Source organism: Caretta caretta, chromosome 7 (assembly GCF_965140235.1).
Source record: "Caretta caretta isolate rCarCar2 chromosome 7, rCarCar1.hap1, whole genome shotgun sequence".
Lineage (NCBI taxonomy): Eukaryota > Metazoa > Chordata > Testudines > Cheloniidae > Caretta > Caretta caretta.
Genome location: NC_134212.1, coordinates 85,533,065 through 85,557,157, shown reverse-complemented (window position 1 = coordinate 85,557,157; position 24,093 = coordinate 85,533,065). Strand labels below are relative to the sequence as shown.

Below are 24,093 nucleotides of genomic sequence, written 5' to 3'. Positions count from 1 at the left end.
TGGCTGCGGCGCCATCCTCGAGCGCACCCTCAAAGTGACTGCTTCTGGCCTCCCTGACTTCTGGGAGGGTCAAGTTGAGCAGCCAGACAGGAAGAGGACTGGTAGCATCTCTTAGGCCCTTTGTCCTTGTTCTTCCTCTGTAGGGGCCAGACCTGGGAGCCCCCCAGGACTTAGACTGTGTGGGGGGAGGAGGTGGAGGTGGAGGAATGGCTTCCTGGACTGCTGCGGGGTGTGCAGACCCAGGGAATGGAGGGTGGCTCAGGAGTCCTTGAGCCCATGGAGCCTAGAGTCAGTTAGCTCAGAAAAGAGCCCTGAACCTTCAAATGGCAGGTCCTGTATTGTGGTCTGCATCTCCTGAGACAGCCAAGAAGCCTGCAACCAGGAGCTGTGTCACATGGCTACCGCTGACAGGACCACCCTGATAGCCAAGTCTGTCACATCCCAGGCCATTTGGAGGACTCCGCGGGCCACCACCGAACCTGACCACTGCCCCTCCGGTGACCACAGTGGGGCTATCAAGAACTGAGTCTGCCTACTGACTCTGGTAGGTGAATGGCGGGGCGACGGGGAATAGTGCCGCCTGCTGGAGGAGCAGTACTGGGGGAAGCGTGACCGACGTTGAGACCACGAGCGAGCCCTCCAGGATGGGGACCGATGATGAGGAGACCTTCTGGGAGAGGGTGTCTAGGCAACCTATGGCCAGACAGTCGTTGGTACCAGGGGCGGTGCCATGAGTCTAGTCCCCTGCCTAGTAGGAGGGGACCTCAATGGAGATCTTGGCTGTCCGGCTGGCAAGCTAGGATGCGGTGCTGGGTCCTGAGGCCACAGCAAGGGGGACTTGCGTCTGCGATCCGGCGAACTGGGGTGTTTTGCCAGTTTATGCTGCAGCACCCTGGTGGCCTTCCCCTTTGGTGCCACAAGCGGAGCTGTGTTGGTCACCTGGCGTGACACCTGCGGAGTCAGTCGGCCTTGCTCCTTGGCCGCCGAGACCGTTTCGGGCACTGCGGGCCTCATCATAGGCTGGGAACCCTTGCCACTGTCTGGGGTGTGGAGTGGGTCCTTGGCGGGGCTGGTGGGTTCAACCTCTGCGGTACCCCGTGACTGTCCGTAGCAGGTGCATGGCCTGACAGAGGTCCTTTGCCTGATGCGCCTCTGTCCTTCAGTACCGAGGGGCTTCGTTTCTTGAGCTTCTTCTTCGGCACTGGTGAGACAGAGCGGTGCTGGGCCAAGTCCAGTGCCAGCGGTGCGCCCTGTGCCGAGGCCAAAAGTGCTGGGCGTAGGTGCCTCAGTGTAGGGTTCTGACACCAGATGAAGAGCAGCCTCCATCAATAACTCCCTCAAGTGGATATCCTGCTCTTTCTGAGTCCGCGGGCAAAAGTTCTTACAGATCCGGCATCTGTCCTTGGCCTTCTCCCAGAAGCTTAAGGCAGCTATCGTGCAGATCGCTGATTGGCATCGGCCTGATGCATGACACACATGGCTTAAAGCCAAGCGCGCAGGGCATACCCCGCTTGGGGCAAAGTCCCAATGGGGGACACTCTTGACCAAGGGCTTGGCTACACTTGCAAGTTAGAGCGCATTAAAACAGCCCCAGGCGCCCTAACTCACGACCCGTCCACACTGGCAAGGCACTTAGAGCGCCTGGACTCTGCAGCTGGAGCGCTCCTGGTAATCCACCTCCACAAGAAGCATAACGCTTGCTGCGCCTCGGCTGAAATGCCCCAGCGTAGCATGAACGAGGTGTTGCATTACTGCGCTCTGATCATCCTCCGGAAACATCCCATAATCTACTTAAGTCAAGTGGCCACTCTTGTCATTGTTTAGAACTCGGCTGTAGGAATGCTGATATGCTCTGTTTCTGACAGCCAGCTGCTTATCTGCTCCAGGACAAAGCAACCATTAGTGTGGAATGCTGCTTGCTATAAGTGAGAGAGAGAGGTGAGGGGAAGGGGGGTCTGCTGCTGTCTGAATTTACAAGACAGCACGCTGACACGCTCTCAGTTCCCCAAAAGCCCGCTCTCTCTTCCCTCACATACACACAACACGCTCCCTGTCACACTCCAACCCCCCACACACACATTTGAAAAGCACGTTGCAGCCACTTGCACGCTGGGATAGCTACTACAATGTACTGCTCTCTGGGGCATTACAAGAGCTGCTAATGTGGCCACGGCAGTGCGCTTGAATCTGACAGTGTGGACACACTGCAGCGCTTTCCCTACTGCACTCTCCGAGGGCTGGTTTAACTCCCAGTGCTCTACATCTGCAAGTGTAGCAACATGCCCCAACTAACACTATCAACTAACTAACTATGAAACTATGTATAACCACAACTAACAAGTCATGCATGAACTGCTACTGTTCTTGCGAAGCAAGACAAGGTGCTTCAATCAACTGTCACGGGCAGTAAGAAGGAACTGAGAGGGTGCAGGGCTGGCGACACCTGATATACTGCCACATGGGAGTGCCACTCCAGGGGGGCGCAACAGCAGGCCCTCCGGATACTGCTAGGGCAGAAATCTCCGACAACTGTGCACATGGGAGTGCGCACACCTAAAATGGAATCGACATGAGCAAGCACATGTCCGAGAAGAACATACTTTAAGGTTCTCATATTAACATTAACTGATCCACATGGAAGAAAACTGGATCATACTATGATCTTGACTTAATGGAATTGCATTTGTTTACACCAGCATGGAATTTGGCCTTATATATATATTTAACAGCCTAAACAGTAATCAAAATATTTTATATGTTGAATATATAAATAAGGTAATATTTCTAGAAGAACCTTAGCTTTGGCATTCCCTGTTACCTTCACCTTGCACTAGTACATTTGTTTTTATTTCACTTTCTGTAGCAAAGGGTTGGTTCAATTTCCAATCTGATTCTCACGATCTGGGATTGCTGTAGTACTGAGGTAGTTCCCTCAGGCCTAGGGGAACGGTGGTATCTTGCATCTTCTCTGCAGGAACCCCACCTCCTAATTTTAGAAAAGTTGTTGCTGTTGGGATCCATAAGGACTGCAGTCCAGTTGCCCAAGAGTGGGGAACCCAATATCCAAGGCAGGATGGTACAGAGTGGGAGAAATATAGAGACCTTTAGGGGCCCTCCCCAAGAAGTGAAGGATTCCCATGGGAGAAACTCGGGAAGACTGCTTGTTATTCTTGTGATGAATGTGGCCTATTTCAATTTGGATACTTCAGTTTTCTCTCTACAGATTACCAACAACGTTGACACCTAATGACACCCCAGTTTGCATGGCTGCAGCACAGAAGACAAGTCCTGGGCAGGCATTATTTCCAGTCTGTAGAAAGGTAAAAGAATTGGCAACCAACTCAGCTTTGACTGCACCGTGCATTCCAAATCTCTAAAACTTCACAGTCAATTTCTAAGAAAATATTGTTTGGTGTTTAGTAATTTACTAGAAATTGTTCCGGAAGTCAGGCTGGAAAGAATGAAATGAGAAGCCACCCTCAAAACTTTCATGAACAGAAGAAAAAGTGTTAATTTCCATCTTCAACACAGCACCCGTCAGCTTGTGGAAAGAGTTGGGGAGGAACAAGATTGCCTTAGCATAAATTATACAGTCTTGTTTCACTGTTTGCCGCATTTCAGGATCATAAAGCTAGTTCTGTATTATGATGCAAACCCGATCCCAATGGGCCTAAGTGAGGTCATTGCTTACCTAAGCATTTCTGACATGCTACTAAACAACTTGTTGCCATAATTATGTGCTCTGCTGGGAGTTATATTGATTAATGCACCTGACACTTGTGGAAAAACATCTAGTGCATTACCATTTACATCATAGGTAGGCTGTACATTCTAGCTTTTCTATTGCACATATCCTCTTAATTGTTGGGTTAGATGGAACCAAACAAATTACTTGTTAAGCAGCTATAATCTATTCTCATTTCATAGGGGGTAGTGACCCTTCTGCAGTGTATTTGGAAATAGAGGAGCATTATTACTGAACTATGTGCAGTGAGATGTGGGAAGTATTTGATGCAGAGAAGCAGTAAGAAACAATTACCTGTTATATTGTACTCCATTTATGTGTGTTGCATCATGTGTAGGCTTTAACAAATCCTGCTAATTACCATACATAATGTGATTGCTCTGTTCCATTCACACTGTGAAAAATAAGCTAGCCACTGTGATAATTTAGGTTGAAAGAGAGGAGAGAAGTTTTAACCTATTATTTATCTAAAATGTCACACACTGCAAATGAAGCATTACAAAGATAATATTTCTACAATAAAGTGAAAAAAGGAGGTTTATGTAGACACCAAATTTGGTGAAGTTATAACAGGGATGCATTTGGGCGATGCTCTTTATAGTTCACAATTTATAAGAAAACAAGAAAAAAATGTCCTGATCTTTCAAAAATCTCATTCTTTGTTGAGTCAGCCTGTGTGACACTGCTGCCCATATTTTTCATAGTAATATTATGATAGGATTGTGTCATAGTCGTAATGTATTTTATGCAGGATAGATCATGTGAGGTATCATTGGAAAGCTATGATTTACTGAATATGATTATTCTATTTGTATGCATGTATCATTTTTGTATCTAAAATTAGGAATATTGAATACATCTATACTACAAAAGTGTTTGCACCTGGGGAACGTGCACCAGACAGAATGCAATCAGTCTGGCTGGCTAGCTGGGGACAAGTCAATGGACCATTAGAGAGAACAATAGGTCTTTGAAGATGCTAATCTCCCGCCTTCCTGAGCAGCTTTCCTGGGATGCTATAAACTGCCTCTGAATCATGGCTGCTTTGACACTGCAGGGTCATGTGTTCAAGTCACCTGGTATTGGACTTCATAATAGAACACCAGTATTTTTCCACAGAGGGGTGGGTGGGAATCACACTGAAAGACAAAAGATTCCTGCCATATATAAAGCCTATGGGAGTGAGTTAATCAGGGTTTGTTTTTCACTGAATCCTCGTTCAGGATGACTGCTGTGAACATCTAAGGGTTTGTCTACACTGCCAATTAACGACAAAACTTTTGTTGTTCATTTAGCCGTATGGAGTGGAAATCTATCAACTGCATGAAAAAACTTGTACAGATACAGACAGACATCATCTTCCTTTCCAAATGCAAACAGATGGACATCGTACCAAAAGGACTGAAGGTAAAAAATCCATTACAATCTACATACCACACAGACTATGCTGACAGCTTGTGCCTCACGCTCTCAAAGAAACTGCGGAATCACCTGATCAAGATCCTCTACAGCAAACAGGGAAAGATTAAGAATGAGCTCTCAAAAATGGCAGTTTCCACGGTACACATCTGATGAAGTGAGCTGTGGCTCACGAAAGCTCATGCTCAAATAAATTGGTTAGTCTCTAAGGTGCCACAAGTACTCCTTTTCTTTTTGCGAATACAGACTAACACGGCTGTTCCTCTGAAACTTGTTGTTCACAGGTGCTTAAAAAAAGCTCACTCCCCCCCTCCCCCCCAAAAGACAAAAGTTTTGCCACAGCAAGTGCCAGTGTAAATAGCTCATTGTTGGCAGGAGAGCTCTCCTGTCAACGCGAATCCCCGTTATATTATATAACTATAGGGGGTGGAAGTACTTTGTTGGCAAAAATGCCAACAAACAGCGTTTACACTGCCCGACTTTTAGCGACACGGCTGTCTCTCTAAAAGCTGTGTAGTGTAGACAAAGCCTAAGAAACAAAGACAAAGTGGGGGAGAAGTATTGAGCCCAGGGTGGGAAGTTGTCTGGCCTGTGAAAGAACTACCTGGAGTTTTAGGCTGCAAGCCAGGGTGGATAAAAATCAATGATTTAAAAAAAAAATTAAAAAATCAGATTTTTTTAATTTAAATCGGATTTTTTTTGATAAAATGCTTTTTGAGGGAAAAAAAACCTATCTAAAGATAGCTTTGAGCTATAATGTATCTTAATTAAAACTATCTCATCATGGAATAGGGATTATAAATTCTAATTCTATAGTATGAGACAATATATTCATGTAATGTAATCTTATGGGGCTCCAGGGGCTTCTGTATAGATTATTTCGGTTAATCTTTCTTTCTATCTACCCAGTGGGACTCAGTGCTCAGTCTAGAAGATACCATCAGAGATGTATAGTTTTGCAGTTCTCAAACGGTGGATTTGTTTCTCCAGAGATAATATGCTTGTTAACAGCAAAAATGTTTTTAAATAAATAAATAAATAAAATGTAAATAAATAAATGTAATCTTATGGGGCTCCAGGGGCTAATCGTTCTTTCAGCGTATCCATTGGGGAATCTGCCCTACCTCCCCCCCCACCTTTCTGTGGGGGTTCCACAGGGCTCTGTCCTTGGTCCCTTTCTCTTCTTCCTCTTCATCTTATCTCTGGATAATTGCATCCACAAACAAAAATTCAACTTATAGCTCTATGCTGATAACTCACAGATCAACCTTTCTGCTCCAGACCTGTCTCTTTCTGTTCAAACTAAAATCTCAGCCTGTCTCTCTGACATCTCCTCGTGGATGTTTAGCCATCAGCTCAATATGGCTAAAACAGAGCTCTTAAGTTCCCCCTCTCCCTCAAACTCTCCCTCCTATTTCCTTTCTCAATCACTGTGGACAGCATCAATCCTGTCTCCCACTCAGGTCCCTAGCATGGGCATCATCTTTGACTTGGACAGCTCTCTACGGCTATGTCTAAATTTTTCTTGAGTCTATCTGCATAACATCTCTAAAACACAATCTTTCCTACCCATCCACACAGATGAAACTCTTGTCCAGGATCTCATCATTTTGCATCTAAATTACTGCAACAGCCTTTTCTTTAGGCTCGACAAGTGCAATTGTGCGCCTCTCATATCCATTCAGAATGCTGCTGCAAAGATTATTTTCCTAGCCTGTCAACCTGATCATGTCATGTCTCTCTTTGCATCCCTCCACTGGCTCCCCTTCTCCATCACATCAAACATAAGCTGCTTGCCTTCACTTTTCATGTCCTTCACAATCTATTCTATTGCCCCTTTGCTATTGAGAGGTAAATTCCTACCTCTGATTGGCCAATGATGCCAGCCTTTATTGCCCACTAGTTACATTTTCAAACAAGCACTTTGTGCTTTCCCTCATGCTGCCCTTCCCACTTGAGAGGAGCTCCCCTTAAACATCCACAAAGCTACGTCATTATTGCTCCTTAAAACTCTCCTTTGGTGTGCTGCCTACAAAAAACTTGATGGGGTAGGCCACTGGTACTACTGCCTATGATGCTGACCAATACTGTCTCATGGTTTCCTTATACTCCCCTGTCCATCTGTTCTCTCTTGTCTTACATTTAGATTGTAAGCTCTTTAGGGCAGGAGCTGTCTTTTTTCAATGTTTGTAGAGTGCCTAGCACTATGGGGTCCTGGTCCATGCCTGGGGCTCCTAGTTATGGTAATACAGAGAATAAAGAAGAAAACTCAATATCTAATACAGAGTGACCCAGAAGAGATGGGGGGAATTTTAATGTCCTTTCCCCACCAAAAGAGCTGGCCAGCATTATTAAAAAGCCCAGATGAGTGCATCAGCTTTTTCTCTGTTTTAAATCTGGCTCTCACGCTCTGAACTGCAGCCACCATCTTTGTGTCTGGCATCCTAAAACTAGACAGGGTTCTCTTCAGAGTCTGGTCAGAGGGATCATAGTCTGTTGAGCAATTCTGTAGCTTCCCTCCTTTCCATAAACTATCCACTATGGCTTACTGCACCATGGTGTTGTCTGTTATATAGTGCAAACTACCTCTTCAGTAAATGAATAACCACTATATAAGTATTAGAGGGTTTATATCTTTGTATTCTGTAGCCAGTAGAGAGTGATGTTATCTAACACATTTGACAAAGTTTGGCATTCCGTCCGAGAGGGGGCAGTGGTACATGTACACACTAGCCATGACATTAAAGACTGAGCATCTCTATTTGCTTACAGGGCTAGAAACTGGGAATTGGGCCCAGGTTTCCCACCTGACAGTTTAGAGAACTAATTACTAAGCCACCAGGGAGGTAGAAAATTTAACGCTAAATGTAAACACCGATTTTTTTTTTTACTGTGGTTTCAAACTGGACTTGCAGCAGGGTATTAAATGTGCTTATGTTAATTATTACATTGTAGTGTCTAGCATAGCCGGTAGTTAAACTATTTCACTACAAGTTTTCTCTCCTATTAACATTCAGCCAGTAGGGAGGTGGAGAGGATGGCAGGACAAGCTGAGATACACAACATACCATATGACATAGAGGAAATTACATAGTGTACAGGACGTCAGGAAAAAACTACTTGATACCTTTCCCAGACACAAAGATTCCAGTATTTAGGTTCAGGTATACTCTGAAAAGTGGTACTGTTAAAATGATATGAGACCCAGATGGTTCTTCTCATTGATAGCAGTGAAAACGTACCAGGGACCTGAAAGCTGGGTTCTTTCTGCTTCTCATACTGTCACCAAAAATACAGATTTTGCACTAGACCTGGCTAGCACTTATGCAGGTGAGCAGTAACAGGAAAGAGTAGGGAGCCTTCTCCACTTGTGCAGCTTGCATAAGGGTCAAGCAGAATTTCAGATCCTGATCTCAGAGGATAATTCCTTTCTAAAGCACAGGGACTGGAGAAGAGAAGATGGAGCCAAGGCTCCACTCCATTATGCTGAGAAGAATATGTTGAATCCCTTGAACGAGGTAGCAGTTTCACAGAATCATAGGACTGGGAGGGACATATAGTCCAGTCCCCTGCACTTATGCCAGGACTAAGTATTATCTAGACCAGCCCTGACAGGTGTTTGTCTAACCTTCTCTTAAAAACATTTAGTGATGGAGAGTCCAGAACCTCCAGTTCTTCCAGTTCTTAACTACCCTTAGAGTTAAGAAGCTTTTCCTAATGTCTAACCTAAATCTCCCGTGCTGCAATTTAAACCCATTGCTTCTTGTCTTGTCTTCAATGGTTAAGGAGAACAATTCATCATCCTCCTCTTTATGACAACAACTTTTGACGTACTTGAAAACCATTATCATTTCCCCTCTCAATCTTCTCTTCTCCAGACTAAACAAACCCAATTTTTCCAACCTTTCCATGTAGGCCATGTGTTCTAGACCTTTCATTATTTTTGTTGCTCTCCTCTGGACTTTGACCAATGTGTCCATGTCTTGGCTGAAGCATGGTACCAGAACTGGACACAGTACTCCAGTTGAGGCCTTATCAGTGCTGAGTAGAGTGGGAGAATTACTTCTTGTGTTTTGCTTACAATACTCCTGCTAATACATACCACAACGATGTTCACTTTTATTGCAACAGTATTACATTGTTGACTCATACTTAGTTTGTTTTCTACTATAACCCCCAGATTCTTTTCTGCAGTACTCCTTCCTAGGAAGTCATTTCCTATTTTGTATTTTCTAAGTATAGTACTTTGCATTTGTCCTTATTGAATTTCATCCTCCAGACCATTTAATTCAGACCATTCCTCCAGTTTGTCAAGATCACTTTGAACTCTAATCCTGTCATCCAAAGTGCTTGCAACCCCTTCCAGCTTGGTTTCATCTACAAACTTTAAGTTTATTCTCTGTGCTGTTATCCAAATCATTTATGAAGATGTTGAATAGAACCAGACCCAGGATAGATCCCTGCAGGACCCCACTCGATATGCCCTTACAGCTCAGTTGTGAACCATTGACAACTACTCTCTAAGATTTTTATGATTTTCCAGGCTGTTGTGCACTCACCTTATAGTAGGCTAGTCTAGGCTATATTGCTCTAGTTTGTTTATGAGAAGGTCATGTGAGGCAGCACCAAAAGCCTTATTAAAGTCAACATCTACTGCTTTCCCCCTTATCCACAAGGTTTATTCCTCTGTCAAAGAAGGATAGTGGGTTGGTTTGACATGATTTGTTCTTGACAAAACTATGTTGACCGTTACTTGTTTGATTATTTGCTCCATTATGTTTCCAGATACCGAAGTTAAGCTGACCGGTCTATAATTCTCTGGGTTGTCCTTTATTCCCCTTTTTATAGATAGGTACTATATTTGCCCTATTCCTGTCTTCTGTGAGTTCTCAGAGATCATCACTAGTGGCTCAGAGATCTCTTCAGCCAGTTCTTTAAGTATGCTAGTACGTATTTCATCAGGCCCTACCAACTTGAAGACATCTATCTTGTCAAAGTTATTCTTAACTTGTTCTTGCTCTATTTTAGTCTCAGATCCTACTCCATTTACACTGATGTTCATTATATTAGTTCTCCAATCATTGCTAACTTTTTTGGTGAAAACTGAAACAAAAAAGGCATTTAACACTTCGTCCATTGCTGCATTTTCTGTTATTATCTTTCCCTCCTCTTCTAATAACGGGCCTATCCTGTCCCTGGTCTTTCTCTTAATTTCTCATGTATTTTGTCACCCTTTATATATCCCTGCTAGTTTAACTTCGTTTTGTGCTTGGCCTTTCTTATTTTGTCTGTATATGCTTGTGTTGGTTTTTTGTATTCATTCTTTGTAGTTTGACCTAGTTTCTACTTCGTGTATGATTCTTTTTTGAGTTTCAGGTCATTGACAATCTAAGCCATGGGGGCCTCTTACCATACTTCCTATCTTTCCTGTGCATTGGGGTAGTTTGCTTTTGTGCTATCAGTAATGTCTCTTTAAAAAACTACTAACTCTCCTGAACTCCTTTTTGTATGCTTCTCTGCACACTGGGGATCTCCAAGAAGCATTTTATTCCTTGAGTCAGAGTATCTGCAGTTCTCCCTGTGGGGAGGGGTGGTCCTGCATCACCCCACTGGCACATTTTAACCCTCTGTAATGAGAGCTGAGTTGAGTATTGTGTTGATGATACTAAACATGAAGCAGAATATACTGCGGCTGAATTGGTTCTGCCGTGCCAGCAGGAGTAAAAGATGTTGCTTGACTATAAGTGAGAATATATTGTGTGCTTGGAAAACTCACAGAGAACAGACTGAGTAAAAAAAAAAAGTGATTTTTTACATATGCTAGTCATTTTCCTAATCAAAATTATGTTAGTTGGTTTATACTCTCCGCATTCCTATTTTAAACACCACTGTAATGCTAGTTTCCTTTTGTACTGGGGACCAACAAATAGAACAAGAGTATCAAAAGGGTACTTATATGAAGGAGAAAGGAATAAGGAAGCCATCATAAGTGCCACAGAGGATTCAGAGAGCTGCTAGGAGGGTTGGGGAGTGGGCAGGACATATGAAAGATCCTGAGTAATAGCGTGATCCAACCGTGTCAAAGAAGTTGTAAGCGGGTCAAAAAAAGCAACAGCAAGAGGCATGGGAGAAGTAGAGAATATTAATGTTATTTTGTCTCTTGTGTCCAAGACAGTGGTCTAATCCCATACCTGATCAGCTTCCTTATTCATTTAAATTGCTGCTATGTGCAGGGTTCCCAACATCTCTTCTAATTGGGAGCCCAGGGCAAACAAGCCCGGTTTGATTTATCTTCCCTAACAATGTTGCACTCCTACAGTTGAGTGTCCTACGCCTGTATGAAATAATCTCTAATAAATCCAGTGCATTTAACTTGTGAGTTTGATCAGATCTTTTTGCTACTGAATGTCTGGTTAGAAGAATGCAATTAAATGAGCCTGGTTTTATTTTTACTGTAATCAGTGACTCTAGCATGAAAGTTTCATGGATCATATATGACATTTAAGTAGATGGAGGGAAAAAAAACGCAGCTGGTTGCACTGAGTTTGAAACACACAAAATTAAAAACAACAACACTGACAAATTCTTCGAATTAATTCATGAGCTTTTTTTCAAGTCTCCATGGTACATGACAAGAGCTCCAATGGAAGAGGGTTGTTGTAACAAGAGAGAATAAGAGCACCACAGCCTCCTGTCGTGCTTATTTCAGACATCCTATCATATATTTTGCCCTTCAGAAATGTTCATGATGATAGGGAAGAAAAGAAAAGCAAATTGCTGCTTTCTTCTGAAATCTACTTGCTGCAGAGAAACACAGCCAGCCAAATCTACACTCAACGCTACAGCCCACAAAAGAAAAAAGTATCAAAGGGAGAGGGAGGCAAAACAGCTTTTAGGAATTAATTGAATTGCTCTGCTAATAAATTTTTTCTGTCAATCAGGTTGTTATTTGTATTTTAATGGCACTCGGCGTTCATGATTACAGTGTGCCATCTCATGCAATTCACTGGAAGATGGCTTCTCTGTTGAATTAAATGCAGCTATTTCCCGGCCCTTTGGTTTTTGTGAATTTAGTAGCTGTGAAAGGTGGAGATTGCAGTCTGGTATTTACTCACAGAACAGATCAAGAACCACCAGTGACAGTGACAACTAGCTTCCCTACATGTGCCTCCTCTCTGATCTTGAGGGACTTTTTTTAGAGGAAAGAAGAGAGTTCATTCTTCAGGCCTAGTCAGTCTTTCATCTCTCTGCTGAGGTTACCACAAGGGTGCCAACGAGTGCCAAGTATGGCTGTTGTTTTATCATGTGGTTACTTGCCCACACAAACGACTGAAACCATCAACTTCTGGAGCTGCTCCACTGTACTTTTCAGTCCTGATATAGTTTCACACATTTACATTGCCAAGAAAACCTTTCCAATCTTTGAGGGATGAGAAAGAAGATACTGCCAAAGGCAGGGAGACTGCCATGCAGTGGATCTGAATTGCTAATATCTTAGCCCCCAATTTCAGGAAATCTACATGGTGTTTTAGTGGCCCCCATGGGGGGAGTTCTCTCCAACATCACCCTCCTGGTATTGTTTCTGAAGCAGCCTATGTTAGGTGATCTGCAAATGATACTGGAAATAGGAAATAAACTGGCATGTTCTTGATGTGGCTGACAGGTGTTGGAGTAAGGATGGGAAGAAGGGGAAATCCAAAAGAGAAAGACTGGATCTCTTATTGGACCTTCACAGCATTTAAAACTCCACTGCACACTGCTGCTGCTGCCTCTTGCCAATGATATTCTGGGTTCAGCAAACCTTTATAGCATCAGAGTGCCCACTGGGTTATAATTTGTTTGTTTACCATTATCTCCTGAAAGCTAGCAATATATAATTCATCCAGAAACCGTCAGCTACAAAAAAGAAGATAAAGAAGCAAAAATACAGACACTCCTCTCCACTCTCTCCCGCAAAAAAAAAAATATGTGGGAGAGAAGGCCCACATTTGCCACTGACATCTGCCCTAGAAGTTCCTGCTGTTTTGTCTCTAAGAGTTGGTATAACTCTGCCTTCTTGTGTAGGAAATAGATATTTGCGCAGAGTTTCTGCATTACTGGCTTGATTCCCTGTAATGTCACAAACTGTAGAAAGTGGGAAGGGATTTCTGTCTTCAAATTGCTCAAAAGAGATATAGGTAGATCAGTGTTGCCAAGTCTTGTGCTATTTGATGCTTTCATTAAAGCCCCAGTGTCATAAATATAAAGGGAAGGGTAACCACCTTTCTGTATACAGTGTTATAAAATCCCTCCTGGCCAGAGGCAAAGTCCTTTTATCTGTGAAGGGTTAAGAAGCTCGGGTAACCTGGCTGGCACCTGACCCAAAATGACCAATGAGCGGACAAGATACTTCAAAATCTGGAGCGGGGGAAAAGGCTTTTGTCTGTCTGTGTGATACCTCTGCCAGGAACAGATCAAGGATGCAAGCCCTCCAACTCCTGTAAAGTTAGTAAGTAATCTAGCTAGAAAATGCATTAGGTTTTCTTTGTTTTGGCTTGTGAAATTCGCTGTGCTGGAGGAAATGTATATTCCTGGTTTTGTGTCTTTTTGTAACTTAAGGTTTTGCCTAGAGGGATTCTCTATGTTTTATCTTCTTTATATTATCTTCCATTCTGATCTTACAGAGTTGTTCTCTTATCTTTTTTTTGTTCTTCTAATAAAGTTCTGTTTTTTAAGAATCTGATTGCGTGTTTTGGGTGTTAAAAATCCAAGGCTGGTCTGTGCTCATCTTGTTTATTCTCAAGCCTCCCCAGGAAAGGGGGTGTAAGGGCTTTGGGGGATATTTTGGGGAAATAGGAACTCCAAGTGATCCTTTCCCTGTTCTTTGTCTAAATCACTTGGTGGTGGCAGTATACTGTTCAAAAACAAGACAAAGTTTGTGCCTTGGGAAAGTTTTTAACTTAAGCTGGTAAAAATAAGCTAAGGGGGTCTTTCATGCGGGTCCCCACATCTGTACCCTAGAGTTCAGAGTGGGGAAGGAACCCTGACATGGTGGCAGAGCAGTGGGATCATTTTGAACCAAAGATCATTTTGAACCAAAAGCACAGACCTGAAGAGGGTTTTTTTTGTTTGTTTTGTTTTGTTTTACTGAGAGCAGCTAGAGGGTTTTCTGTCTCTTTGTCTGGAGGCAGAGGTGTTAGTTTTTTAACAAAAGGATTTTTCTGTAGGCTGAGAACAGCTATCAGAGGCAAAGGTATCAGGTTACAGCACAGTGAATTGGGAATTCACAAACAGGTTTTTTTCCTTTCTAACTCTCGGGTATAGCTAGGTTAAACACAGAGAGGCTAGGATGACAGAAAGCAATGTCCAACAGAAACTGGAATTAGCCAGATTGGAAGCTGAGGAAAGACAGAAGGAACATGAAAGACGGGTAGAACTCAGACAGATGGAAATTGATGCACAACCAGCCAAAGAAAAAGCTGCTAGGGAGGCAGAAAAAGCCAGGGTGGAGGCAGAAGAGAGACAGGAGAGCTATGGAGGCAAAAGAAAAAGAAATGGAGGAGAGGGAAAAAGAGAGGAAGTGCACTGGAGATAGAGAAAGCAAGGGCTCAGCAGAATATACCGAATAACCCTAACAATCCTTCCTCATCAATTCATATATGGGATCGACTGTGTCCACAGTATGATGAATCCAGTGATATTGCTGAATATTTTCTCACCTTTGAGAGAGTGTGCACACTCCATCAAATTCCTGACGCTCACAAGATGACCACATTGGTCGCTAAATTGACTGGAAGAGCTCTGGACATATTCAACAAGATGCCTATTGAGGAGGCTTCTGACAATAATACATTCAAGGATTTGGTTTTAAAAACAATTTCAAGTTACACCTGAAATTTACAGAGTAAAATTTCGAACCCTTAAGAAGGGCCTGGACTAAGTAATGTGGCTTATGTAAACCAGATGAAGGATCTGTTTGATAAATGGCTCAAAGGACGGGATGTAAGTAGCTTTGGAGGAATGCGGGATTTGATGATACAGGAGCAATTTCTGAATGTGTCCAAGGATGATATAAAAACAGCGTTTATGGGATAAGAAAATGGACTCAGCAGAAAATCTTGCTTCATATGCTGATCAATATGAGCAGTCCCAGACAACCAGAGAGGCGAGGCAAACCGGAACAAAACGGGTGGAGGGAGGAGAGAGGAACAACCCTGGTCACAATTTGAGCAGATACCAGAAGGGACACCCTCAGACCACACCCTACTATCAGGGACAGCCTAAGGCCCCAACTACACCCCAAGGAACACTCCAGACACTTATCGTCCCACCACACCATTCTCCAGCAACCCACCTCGGCCCAGTGACCAGTCAGCTGGGCGATGTTTTAAATGTAACGAGCCAGGGCATGTAAAGGCCAACTGCCCCAAGAACCCCAACAGATTACAGTTCATTGCACCAGAATCACACCAGAGGTCCTCAGGCCCAGATGCCTCCCAGATAGCCTCAGAGTGGAGGGAAACTATGAGTGTGAGCGGGAAGAAGATTATCGCGTGGAGGGACACTGGAGCACAAGTGTCGGCTATCCACCAATCCTTAGTGGACCCCAACTTAATCAACCCAGAGGTCCAAGTGACGATTCAACCCTTCAAGTCAAACTCTTTTGACTTATCTACACCCAAGTTGCCTATCCAGCACAAGGGCTGGTCAGGAATGTGGATTTTTGCAGTCTATGATGATTATCCCATTCCCATGTTGCTAGGGGAAGACTTGGCCAACCATGTGAAGCTAGCTAAGAGGGTGGGAATGGTCACCCGCAGCCAGGCTAAACAAGCTTCCCCACCTATCCCTGTTCCTGAGCCTTCTACCAGGGCCCCGTCTGTGTTACCGGAGACTCAGATGGAGATGGTGGAACTGGATCCCCTGCCAGTGACTGAAACAACTATAGTGGAGCCAATTGCAGAAACCCAACCAAAGCCAGTCCCAGAACCAGAATTGGTGGAGCAACCAGCACTAGAACCATTGCCAGCACTGAGTCCAGCGCTTGCAAACCCATCTACAGCTCCAACACCAGAGGGCACTACCGAGCCTGCACTGGCAACAGCAGTAGATAAACCTACACAAGAGGCTCAGCCGGAGCCTGAACCGCAACATAGTGCACCAGCGGAGAGCGGTTCACAGTCAACGGAAACAGCCCCATTACCTGCATCACTTCCAGAGGGACCAAGCCCAGGAGTTATGAATGTATCAGGTACAGTGCACAAATGTTGGGGCCTGTATGTCTTCATTGGAATGATGTAGACTTGGCAAGGAATGAGCAGGAAGAGCTTGGGGATTCTTACTGTGCTGCTGTTTATACAGTCTGTGAAATGGGACTAAAGGGAGAACATCAGTTTACAGAGTTGCTGGTCCCTTAACCCTCAGAGACAAAATCACGATATTCAATGTGCAAATCATAATCAGAGATGTTCCTCTCTGCCTGCATTGAAGTCCACCTTTGTTTACAATATTTCCACCAGATCTCATTCAGTACTATTCACAGAGGCCCTGCCTTTCTCTCGGTTCCTAGGAGAGGGACATCCAGGTCAAAGATCAACAAATTCTGTTGGAAGGGTGGAATGGTGGAAATGTGGAAAAATTTGCCTGAAGACCTGAGACTTATGATTTAGGAAATAGTTGTACCCAATGTTCTACATTACTTAAGCCTCAGACTAAGAAAATCCAACAGTCTCGAACAGATTCCTCCTCCAGTTCCCCCAGCCCTTGGGACTCATAGTTCCTAAGCCGCTTCTTTCCTTCCCTTCCTTCAGACTTTTCTTTTGTGATCTGGGTCACTGTTCATTCCCTTGCTTACCTGTGATCAGGTTGTCCACTAGGGTGGTTGGCAGACAGAAGGTGCCCACCAGCAGATCGTGGATGGCCAGGTTGAGAATGAACATGTTGGTGACGGTCCACATCTGCCGATTTGTCAGCACGGTGACACCTGGAAGCATATTGCCAGTCATGCACATCAGGAAGATGAGGATGTAGGCCAGGAGGAACAGGGCAGCTATGGGGGCGGAGTGCTGATAGTGAGACGAAAAAGCGTACTTCTTCCTGAAGACACAGGTTCTGCTGTCATTCTTGGAGTATGGTGAGCTGCTGTTGTAGGGGAGAAAAATGTCCCCTGCGGGAAACAAGGTAGAAGAATAAACTCGTGAAGGCCCCATTTGGTAAAGGGATTATGTGATTCACATCAAACCTTTTCCAAGGCATTATGTGGTTTATTTTTATTTACATTTTCATGTTATATATATAAAAAAATAATGGTGCATGGTTTATGACGAGGCAAAGCTGGACAGAATAGCAGCATAAACTGGTCAAATGACTCAGCAGAAACCAATAAGCAACTAGCAGGTCTTTTCTTCAAGGATTAATATTGAATAAGAAATGATAAGTTGATAGAAAGCTGGGTTAGATTCAGTCCTATGGCCCCTGGATGCAGAGCCCATCCTTCCCAAAGACTTTCTCCCCACGTAATCACTATTATAGCTCTTCCACCTTAGGATCTGTGTGAGGGGAGCGGGAAGCTCAGCAGGAGTTACTCTCTTGACCATCAGGGCCAGGCACTGCAGTGCCCTTGCCCTATCACTGACCAATTTTCACTTGGCTCATTATTTGCTGCCCACACACACATTTGATAGAGATGTCATGAACGGTTCACACGGCTTGGCGAGAAATCATTCATAACTGATATTATCCCTGCAAAATTCACACTCGTTACTAGAGATGTCACAATGATTTAATTAACGCTTGCAAAGTCTTGCTATTACCAACTACAAAAAGCTACAAATGAGTGGCATCTTACTGCCATTTTTGTCTCACCTATTTTGACTAACACCACCAGTCTTGGTTATGCTGAGAAATAGAAGCAAGATCCCACTGCAACCCCCCCCATATCCCAACTGACTTTCAGCTGAGTGGAAAATGTAAAAAATGTGAGGCCCATTCTTTGCACTTTGCAAATTCACCCAGGTTCTAGCCCCTGCAGGTTCTTACAAAAACAGCCTCTTCAGGTACGACCTAGATGTCTGCCTCTCACTGAGAGAATCAAAGATGAAGTAGCTGTAAAGTGAAGATTAGAGCAAGATACTGGGGATCAGGGCCCACAGTTTGCAGGGGCCCTGGGCTCAGCAGTTAATCAGAAGCAGAATAGCAGGGAGTGGTACAGCATACAGCCGAGTGCTGTAAACTGACTTCCTGATGCAGTGGACTTGGATTGTCTGGGTTGCCCCATTCTTGGGAGGATGATCAAAGACTGACTAGCAAAAGCAGTGGGAGCTGGTAAACCTCATTGCCAGTGGTTTTGGTTTGTAAACTCAAAATAAGGGATGGATTGGAACCAAGTCCAATTTCACAGAAACCCCAGAGTTAGGAGTTTCAAATGTGTATTTGGATTTCAACTCATCTCCACTTAAGACTGGGAGAAAGACAAATTCACATCCTACAGGCTAGGGGGAGGAGGGTTAGGGGGAAAATAGAGGAGGTAGAGGAGGGTTGGGGGAAAGTAGCTTGTTTGGGGAGGCAGAGGAGAAGCTGTGCAGAAGGCTCCAAAACTTTGATGGATATAGGCTTTGATTAACTTTTATACACCCTTAATAGTCATGACCTGATGGGTCCTGTGTCCCTTGGGTCACTTAGGGGAAAGAGGAAGGCTCATAGAGGCTGCAAACCTTTTGCATTTTATTGTTATTAATTATAGGATGGGGCCAACCCAAGCCCCAGGTCCAAACAGTCTGTACTTTGGAGATATTCTGGCTTCAAACCCAGCCCTGTAGTTTTCCTGCTTGAGCCTCTGTAGTTCTTAACTACTCAGTTATTCTAATTGTGATTTTATTCCTCTCCTGTTGCTGGTGTCCTCTGAGCTTCCAAATTACTATTAACAGGCTTCTTTACAGCTTTTCTGAATGGGACTTGTCCTGATTAGTGTTTCTTTTATTGTTATTCCAAACACTTTCTCTTCCACTTTCTCTTTTACCCTTTCTTGTCTGCCTCTCCTGTACAACATTATTTGTCCTGAGATCTCCTCAATGATAACGAATGATGTCCGAATTAGAGCTAATGACCCTAGGGCAAAAAGGTGAACCTCACATGGTCATACTGAAGATGCCTTTGCAAACTCAGTTTCTTGGTCTGCTCCCGCAACTGCATCCGTAAAGACAGAGCCCTGAACTCATGGAGACGCACTTCAAGATCCAGGACCTTGTTTTGTTTATTTGAAAATGTGACAATCAGCAGTGATGAGAGATGTTATCTGGTCTATAGATGAAATGTAATAAGGAAAATATAAACCAGATATGTGAAGTGGCATGCGAACTATCAACTTCCCACAGGGAACACGTCACCTTTGCATTCCTTCATTATGATTAATAGTAAATAAGTATATATGGTACTTGGTGTGTTAAAGCATTTGATTTCTTTTGTTTTAAGTGACTGTAGAAGCAAAGGTGCAGTTGCACTTGAAGAGAAGTTCTAGATCTCAAACAAAAAGCTGCCAGTTCAGGTCTGCTCTGGAAAGTGTAAGAATGGCACCATAGGATTCCATGTTTATTGTTGTTCAATCATTTCTACATCAAAGCTGTTTAATTCACAAGTATTAAGCCCATCTCCTGCCCCCCTCCCCCCTGAAAAAAAATGCTGCTCCTCAAACTCAACCTGCAGCCTTAAAGTTCAGCTCCTCTTTCTGGCTCATGTATCACTAACATTAAAGATTAAAATTCTGATCAGAATCTAGTGGTTAATTCTGTTGAAGATGTTCAAACCAGAATAAACTCACTGTTTGTATTATAGTAGCACCTAAAGACCCCAGCTGAGACCACAACCCCATAGAGTTAGACACTGTGCAAACAAATGGTGAGACATAGTCTTGTCTCAGAGTTGACAATCGAAGTAGACAAGGCAGACAAAGTGTGAGAGGAAAAACAGAGGCACAGGGAGATAAAGGGACTTACCCAAGGTTGTACAAGTCAGTGACAGAGCTAGGAATAGAACCCAGTTTTCTTGAGTCCCAATCCAGGGCCCTATACTGCCATTGTACCACTCATCCTTTGCCTCTGCAGGGCTGGTAGGAGCACAAATTGAAATTCATCAGCAGAGTATGCCCCCCCACAACTCAGAATTCACACAAAAGGAAGAGACTGGTTGAGTAAGAAAGCACCATTTCTACATACTCTCTTTTCATAGTCAAACAGCACTTTCAGGAGCTGTAGAAGTTACAGCACATTTGCTTGTCATGTTTGTGCATGCCAAGGATGTGCTTTTGGTAACAGCAGGATGCAGCAATACAGGCTGCTCTTCTGGTGTCACTGTGTGAACAGTGGAGTATAACTTGGCTTAAAGACTACACGTCCAATCAGAAGAAGGTACTGGATTGTGTCTGAGCTATCTCTGGTCAGGCAACTTTCATTAATCAGAATAGGTAATGTCGATAGTTAACATGGCCTGAAACTTTCCATTGCAAGACACGGTGTTCAGTTGCTAGACCTTGGCCAAACTTTAAGTGTTTAAGTAAAATTTCCCATGCCAGTTGTCTGCTTAAGGCAGACATTTTTTTGGAAAATTTCAGCTAAAATGATTGAGCCATTTTTGAGAACAAGATTATGGTAAAAATATATTATTCTGCCCCTGTTAAAAATAATTGCTATAAAACATTTTGTTGAGAAGCTCTAGCTAATCTATGCTTTGCAACAGGGACTTGAAATGTGGCCGGGGAGTCACCTTGGTGTCAAGGAAGTGTCTTTTGCCAACCCAAGGAAGATTTTGCCATATTTAGGTAAATTATAATCACTGAAAAAAAATCTCAGTTCACACCATGCTCAGTAGAGACTTTTTAGAATTTGGCAGCTAAATCCTCGGAAGAGTCTCTCTCTCTTTGCAATTGCTCCTTCCAGCTGCTGGGGGCCATGTTGGTGTTAGGCACAGGAAGACTCTCGTGTGCTCTCGGTGTTTCCCGTGCTGCTGCCCAGTAGCACAGAGGAAAAGGGAAGGAACTGCCTGACTCTAATGCAGAGAGGAGAAGAATGGGGTCACAGAAAAGGGACAGGAGCAAGAGAGGTCAGAGAATGGTTGGAGAAGACAGGAACAAGCATGGAGAGGGGCATAAGACAGGGATGGGGGAACGGCAGGAGCCATTGAAAGATGGAAATGTGTGTGGTGGTGAGCGGGAAGAGCAGGAATACAGGCAGGGACAGGAACCAGGGGAGAATAGCAGATGGGGAGGGGACAGGAGCTGGGGGAATGGAGGGATAGATGCAGAAGGGGACAAGGTGAGGCTGGGGTTGAAACACAGGCAGAAGGGTCACTAGTTGAAGGGTTTGAGTTGGGCACGTAAGTAGCCTTCAGTCAGGAAGGATGCTTTCCCCAGCATTTATTTTGATCAGTTGGGGGAGTCATCTGTGGGGGGAATGCGAATATTGAAAATAGGGTCCTGGGCATGTTATTTCCCTTGCTGATGTAAGGGTGTCTGAAAAGCCTGATTCACAGACCTCTGAAGTCAATTAAAGTCTTTCCTTGAATTTCATGGGGGTTTGGATCAGGATCCTTGTGTGATTATCCAGGCGTGAGCTGTTACGTGCTTATCCAGAGGAATCCACTTTGGTCACCTGTGATGTGATCCCAGATTATATCAATGCATTTCAGTGTGTAAACTGAAATTTGCTTTAGCATGAATCTTCAAACTGGTAAAGTTTTCTATGAAGAAAATTAGTATAGTATTCTCATCAAATGTGTGGTTCCACATATGTATGAAGCCTTGATAGCTGGTGGAAAAAAGGCTCCTTTCTTTACTCTGTACTTTTATTAAAATGGCAATTAAATTAAATGCAAAAAACTACATTATTGCAATTTTTAGATATTTCTAAACCCACAAGAGCCAGGAAATGCAAAGTTATGGCTTCCACTGCAACTATAACTTGACTAAATTTAACTTATACTAGGTATTAAGGCTTAAATATTAACAGCCTAGAGTAACTCTCTCTCTCTTTTCAGAGTAACAGCCGTGTTAGTCTGTATTCACAAAAAGAAAAGGAGTACTTGTGGCACCTTAGAGACTAACCAATTTATTTGAGCATGAGCTTTCGTGAGCTACAGCTCACTTCTCTCTCTTTCTCTCTCTCTCACACACACACACAGAGTTATGGTTGTTGTGGAAGCCACAGAATGCATGTTTCCTCTCCTCCTTCTCTCGTTCTCCTTTTCTGCAGTGTTAAATAGCTTTCCCATACATTTCACAGAAGACAAATATACCATAATAAGTTACGCTATAAGAGACTGAGCCAAAGCCCACTGAAGTCAGTGAAAAGATTCCTATTGACTTTAGATCAGGCCCTAAGAGAACTGAATTGAACACCTGCAATATATATTTGACAAGGAGATAGAAACTGGATGTCCTCACCTTCCATGACACAGCCTGACCCTGATTCTTGCTTCAGTATATTGGAGTGTTGTATTGTTTGCAGGTAGACTGGAGTCTTCAGATCAGAGCCACTCCTTTATGTTTCTCTTTATCTAGCTGCAGCCTCCTACTATCAGAGAGGGAGCAGCAACTCTGCTGTGGTGATGAATGCTATCTTGATCCACTGCACTCAGCCACTCACCCCAGGTTCTCAGAGCTTCAGGATAACTCACAAAAGATACCTGCAGAATTGGAGCTTTTTTCCCCTCATAAAATTCCCATAGAGTTCAAGGGTTCTCAATCCTCAGGGCAGTCTACTCCAGTTCCAAGGAAGGAGATGAAGGGAGGTAATATTTTTGTCCAAGTCCAAGAAGACAGTCAAGTGCAAGAACTATGTTAAAGCAATGGGGTTATTAGTTAAGGATGACTGGAGTCCAGGCTGGAGACTTGGTTAAATCCACAGACTTTGTGGATACTGAATTTGCAGCTATTCCAAAAATGCTTTTTTGGGGGAGGGAAGAATCAGAATCCTTTTGCAAAGACACCTGTTGAAATGCTTCTTAATGCTCAGTCCCTTTGATATAGTCTTTGTTATGGGATTAAGACATCGCAAAATGCTCCAGCCCTCTCACTCAAATAGCTCCAAAAATTTCTTCCCACCATCAGAGTTGTAAGCTGAACTCTTGGAGCTGTTTCCAGTTCAGCTGGAGAATGAAGCACATGTTGTTAGCTCATCAGCCCTCTTGCATTCTCTGTGCATGACTTCTGTCTCCGCTCAGCTTCTGCTCCTCAGACTCTCTACACACCAGCTCTTACTGCTCAGCCGCAAAGAGGCTGATTCTATTAGTTAGGGGCAAAGAGTGTGTGTGTGTGTGTGTGTGTGTGTGTGGCGGGGTGTGTGTGTTTCAGTAACATTGTCATGGTTACTGGAACACTTGCTGGATGTACAGGCAAACAGCTGGTCAATTAATTACAGTATCTGCAGCCACTCTCATTTATCAACTGGGCAAAGGGAAGGGTTTAGTCACGAACACTGAATAACAAGAAAAATCAGACTTATCTCCGGCAGCCTTTTCTGGTCTTGCAAGCTGATAGTGTGAGCTCTTGCACCTTGTCCAGGGAACAGTGTTTTAGTGGCACAGTGCCCCACAGAATCCGTTAACCCGAGTCCGAAGGGATTGAGTACTATCTCAACTTTTTGTCCAGGTAGCAACTGGACACAGAGTGACTCCTTCCCCTTGTGCCGGTGAACATGAGAGAAAAGGTATAGTGCTGATGAAGGAACGGCCAGCGAAGCAGATTTTCTGTGTTGAGAACAGGTGTCAGGATCCTGACAAGGGCAGTTAGGACCAAGGATCAGAGCAGCATCAAACCCAAGGCTGAGAGTAGTAGAGGAGTTCATAGCTAAGTTCCAGGCTGGGATTAATATCAACCATCAGAGTTCATGTCATGTGTCAGGGGCCAGGTCCGGAGGCAAGGTCCAAATCAAGCTGAGGTGAGAGCCAGGAGTTCAAGAGCA

The 24,093-nt window shown here is 43.8% G+C and overlaps 1 protein-coding gene across 1 annotated transcript in view; it reads right to left on the bottom strand.

The window, feature by feature from the left end:
• NPFFR1 (neuropeptide FF receptor 1) overlaps nucleotides 1-23,385 on the bottom strand; it is a 32,769-nt gene extending 9,384 nt beyond the window's left edge. Inside the window, exons 1-2 of the mRNA XM_048857991.2 lie at nucleotides 22,575-23,385; nucleotides 16,998-17,309 (exon numbers count right to left, since the gene is read on the bottom strand). Of these exons, the coding sequence (XP_048713948.1) occupies nucleotides 16,998-17,309; nucleotides 22,575-22,581 (319 nt within the window). The 5' untranslated portion in view covers nucleotides 22,582-23,385. The remainder of the gene's footprint in view (nucleotides 1-16,997; nucleotides 17,310-22,574) is intronic.
• Nucleotides 23,386-24,093: the final 708 nt, after the last annotated feature.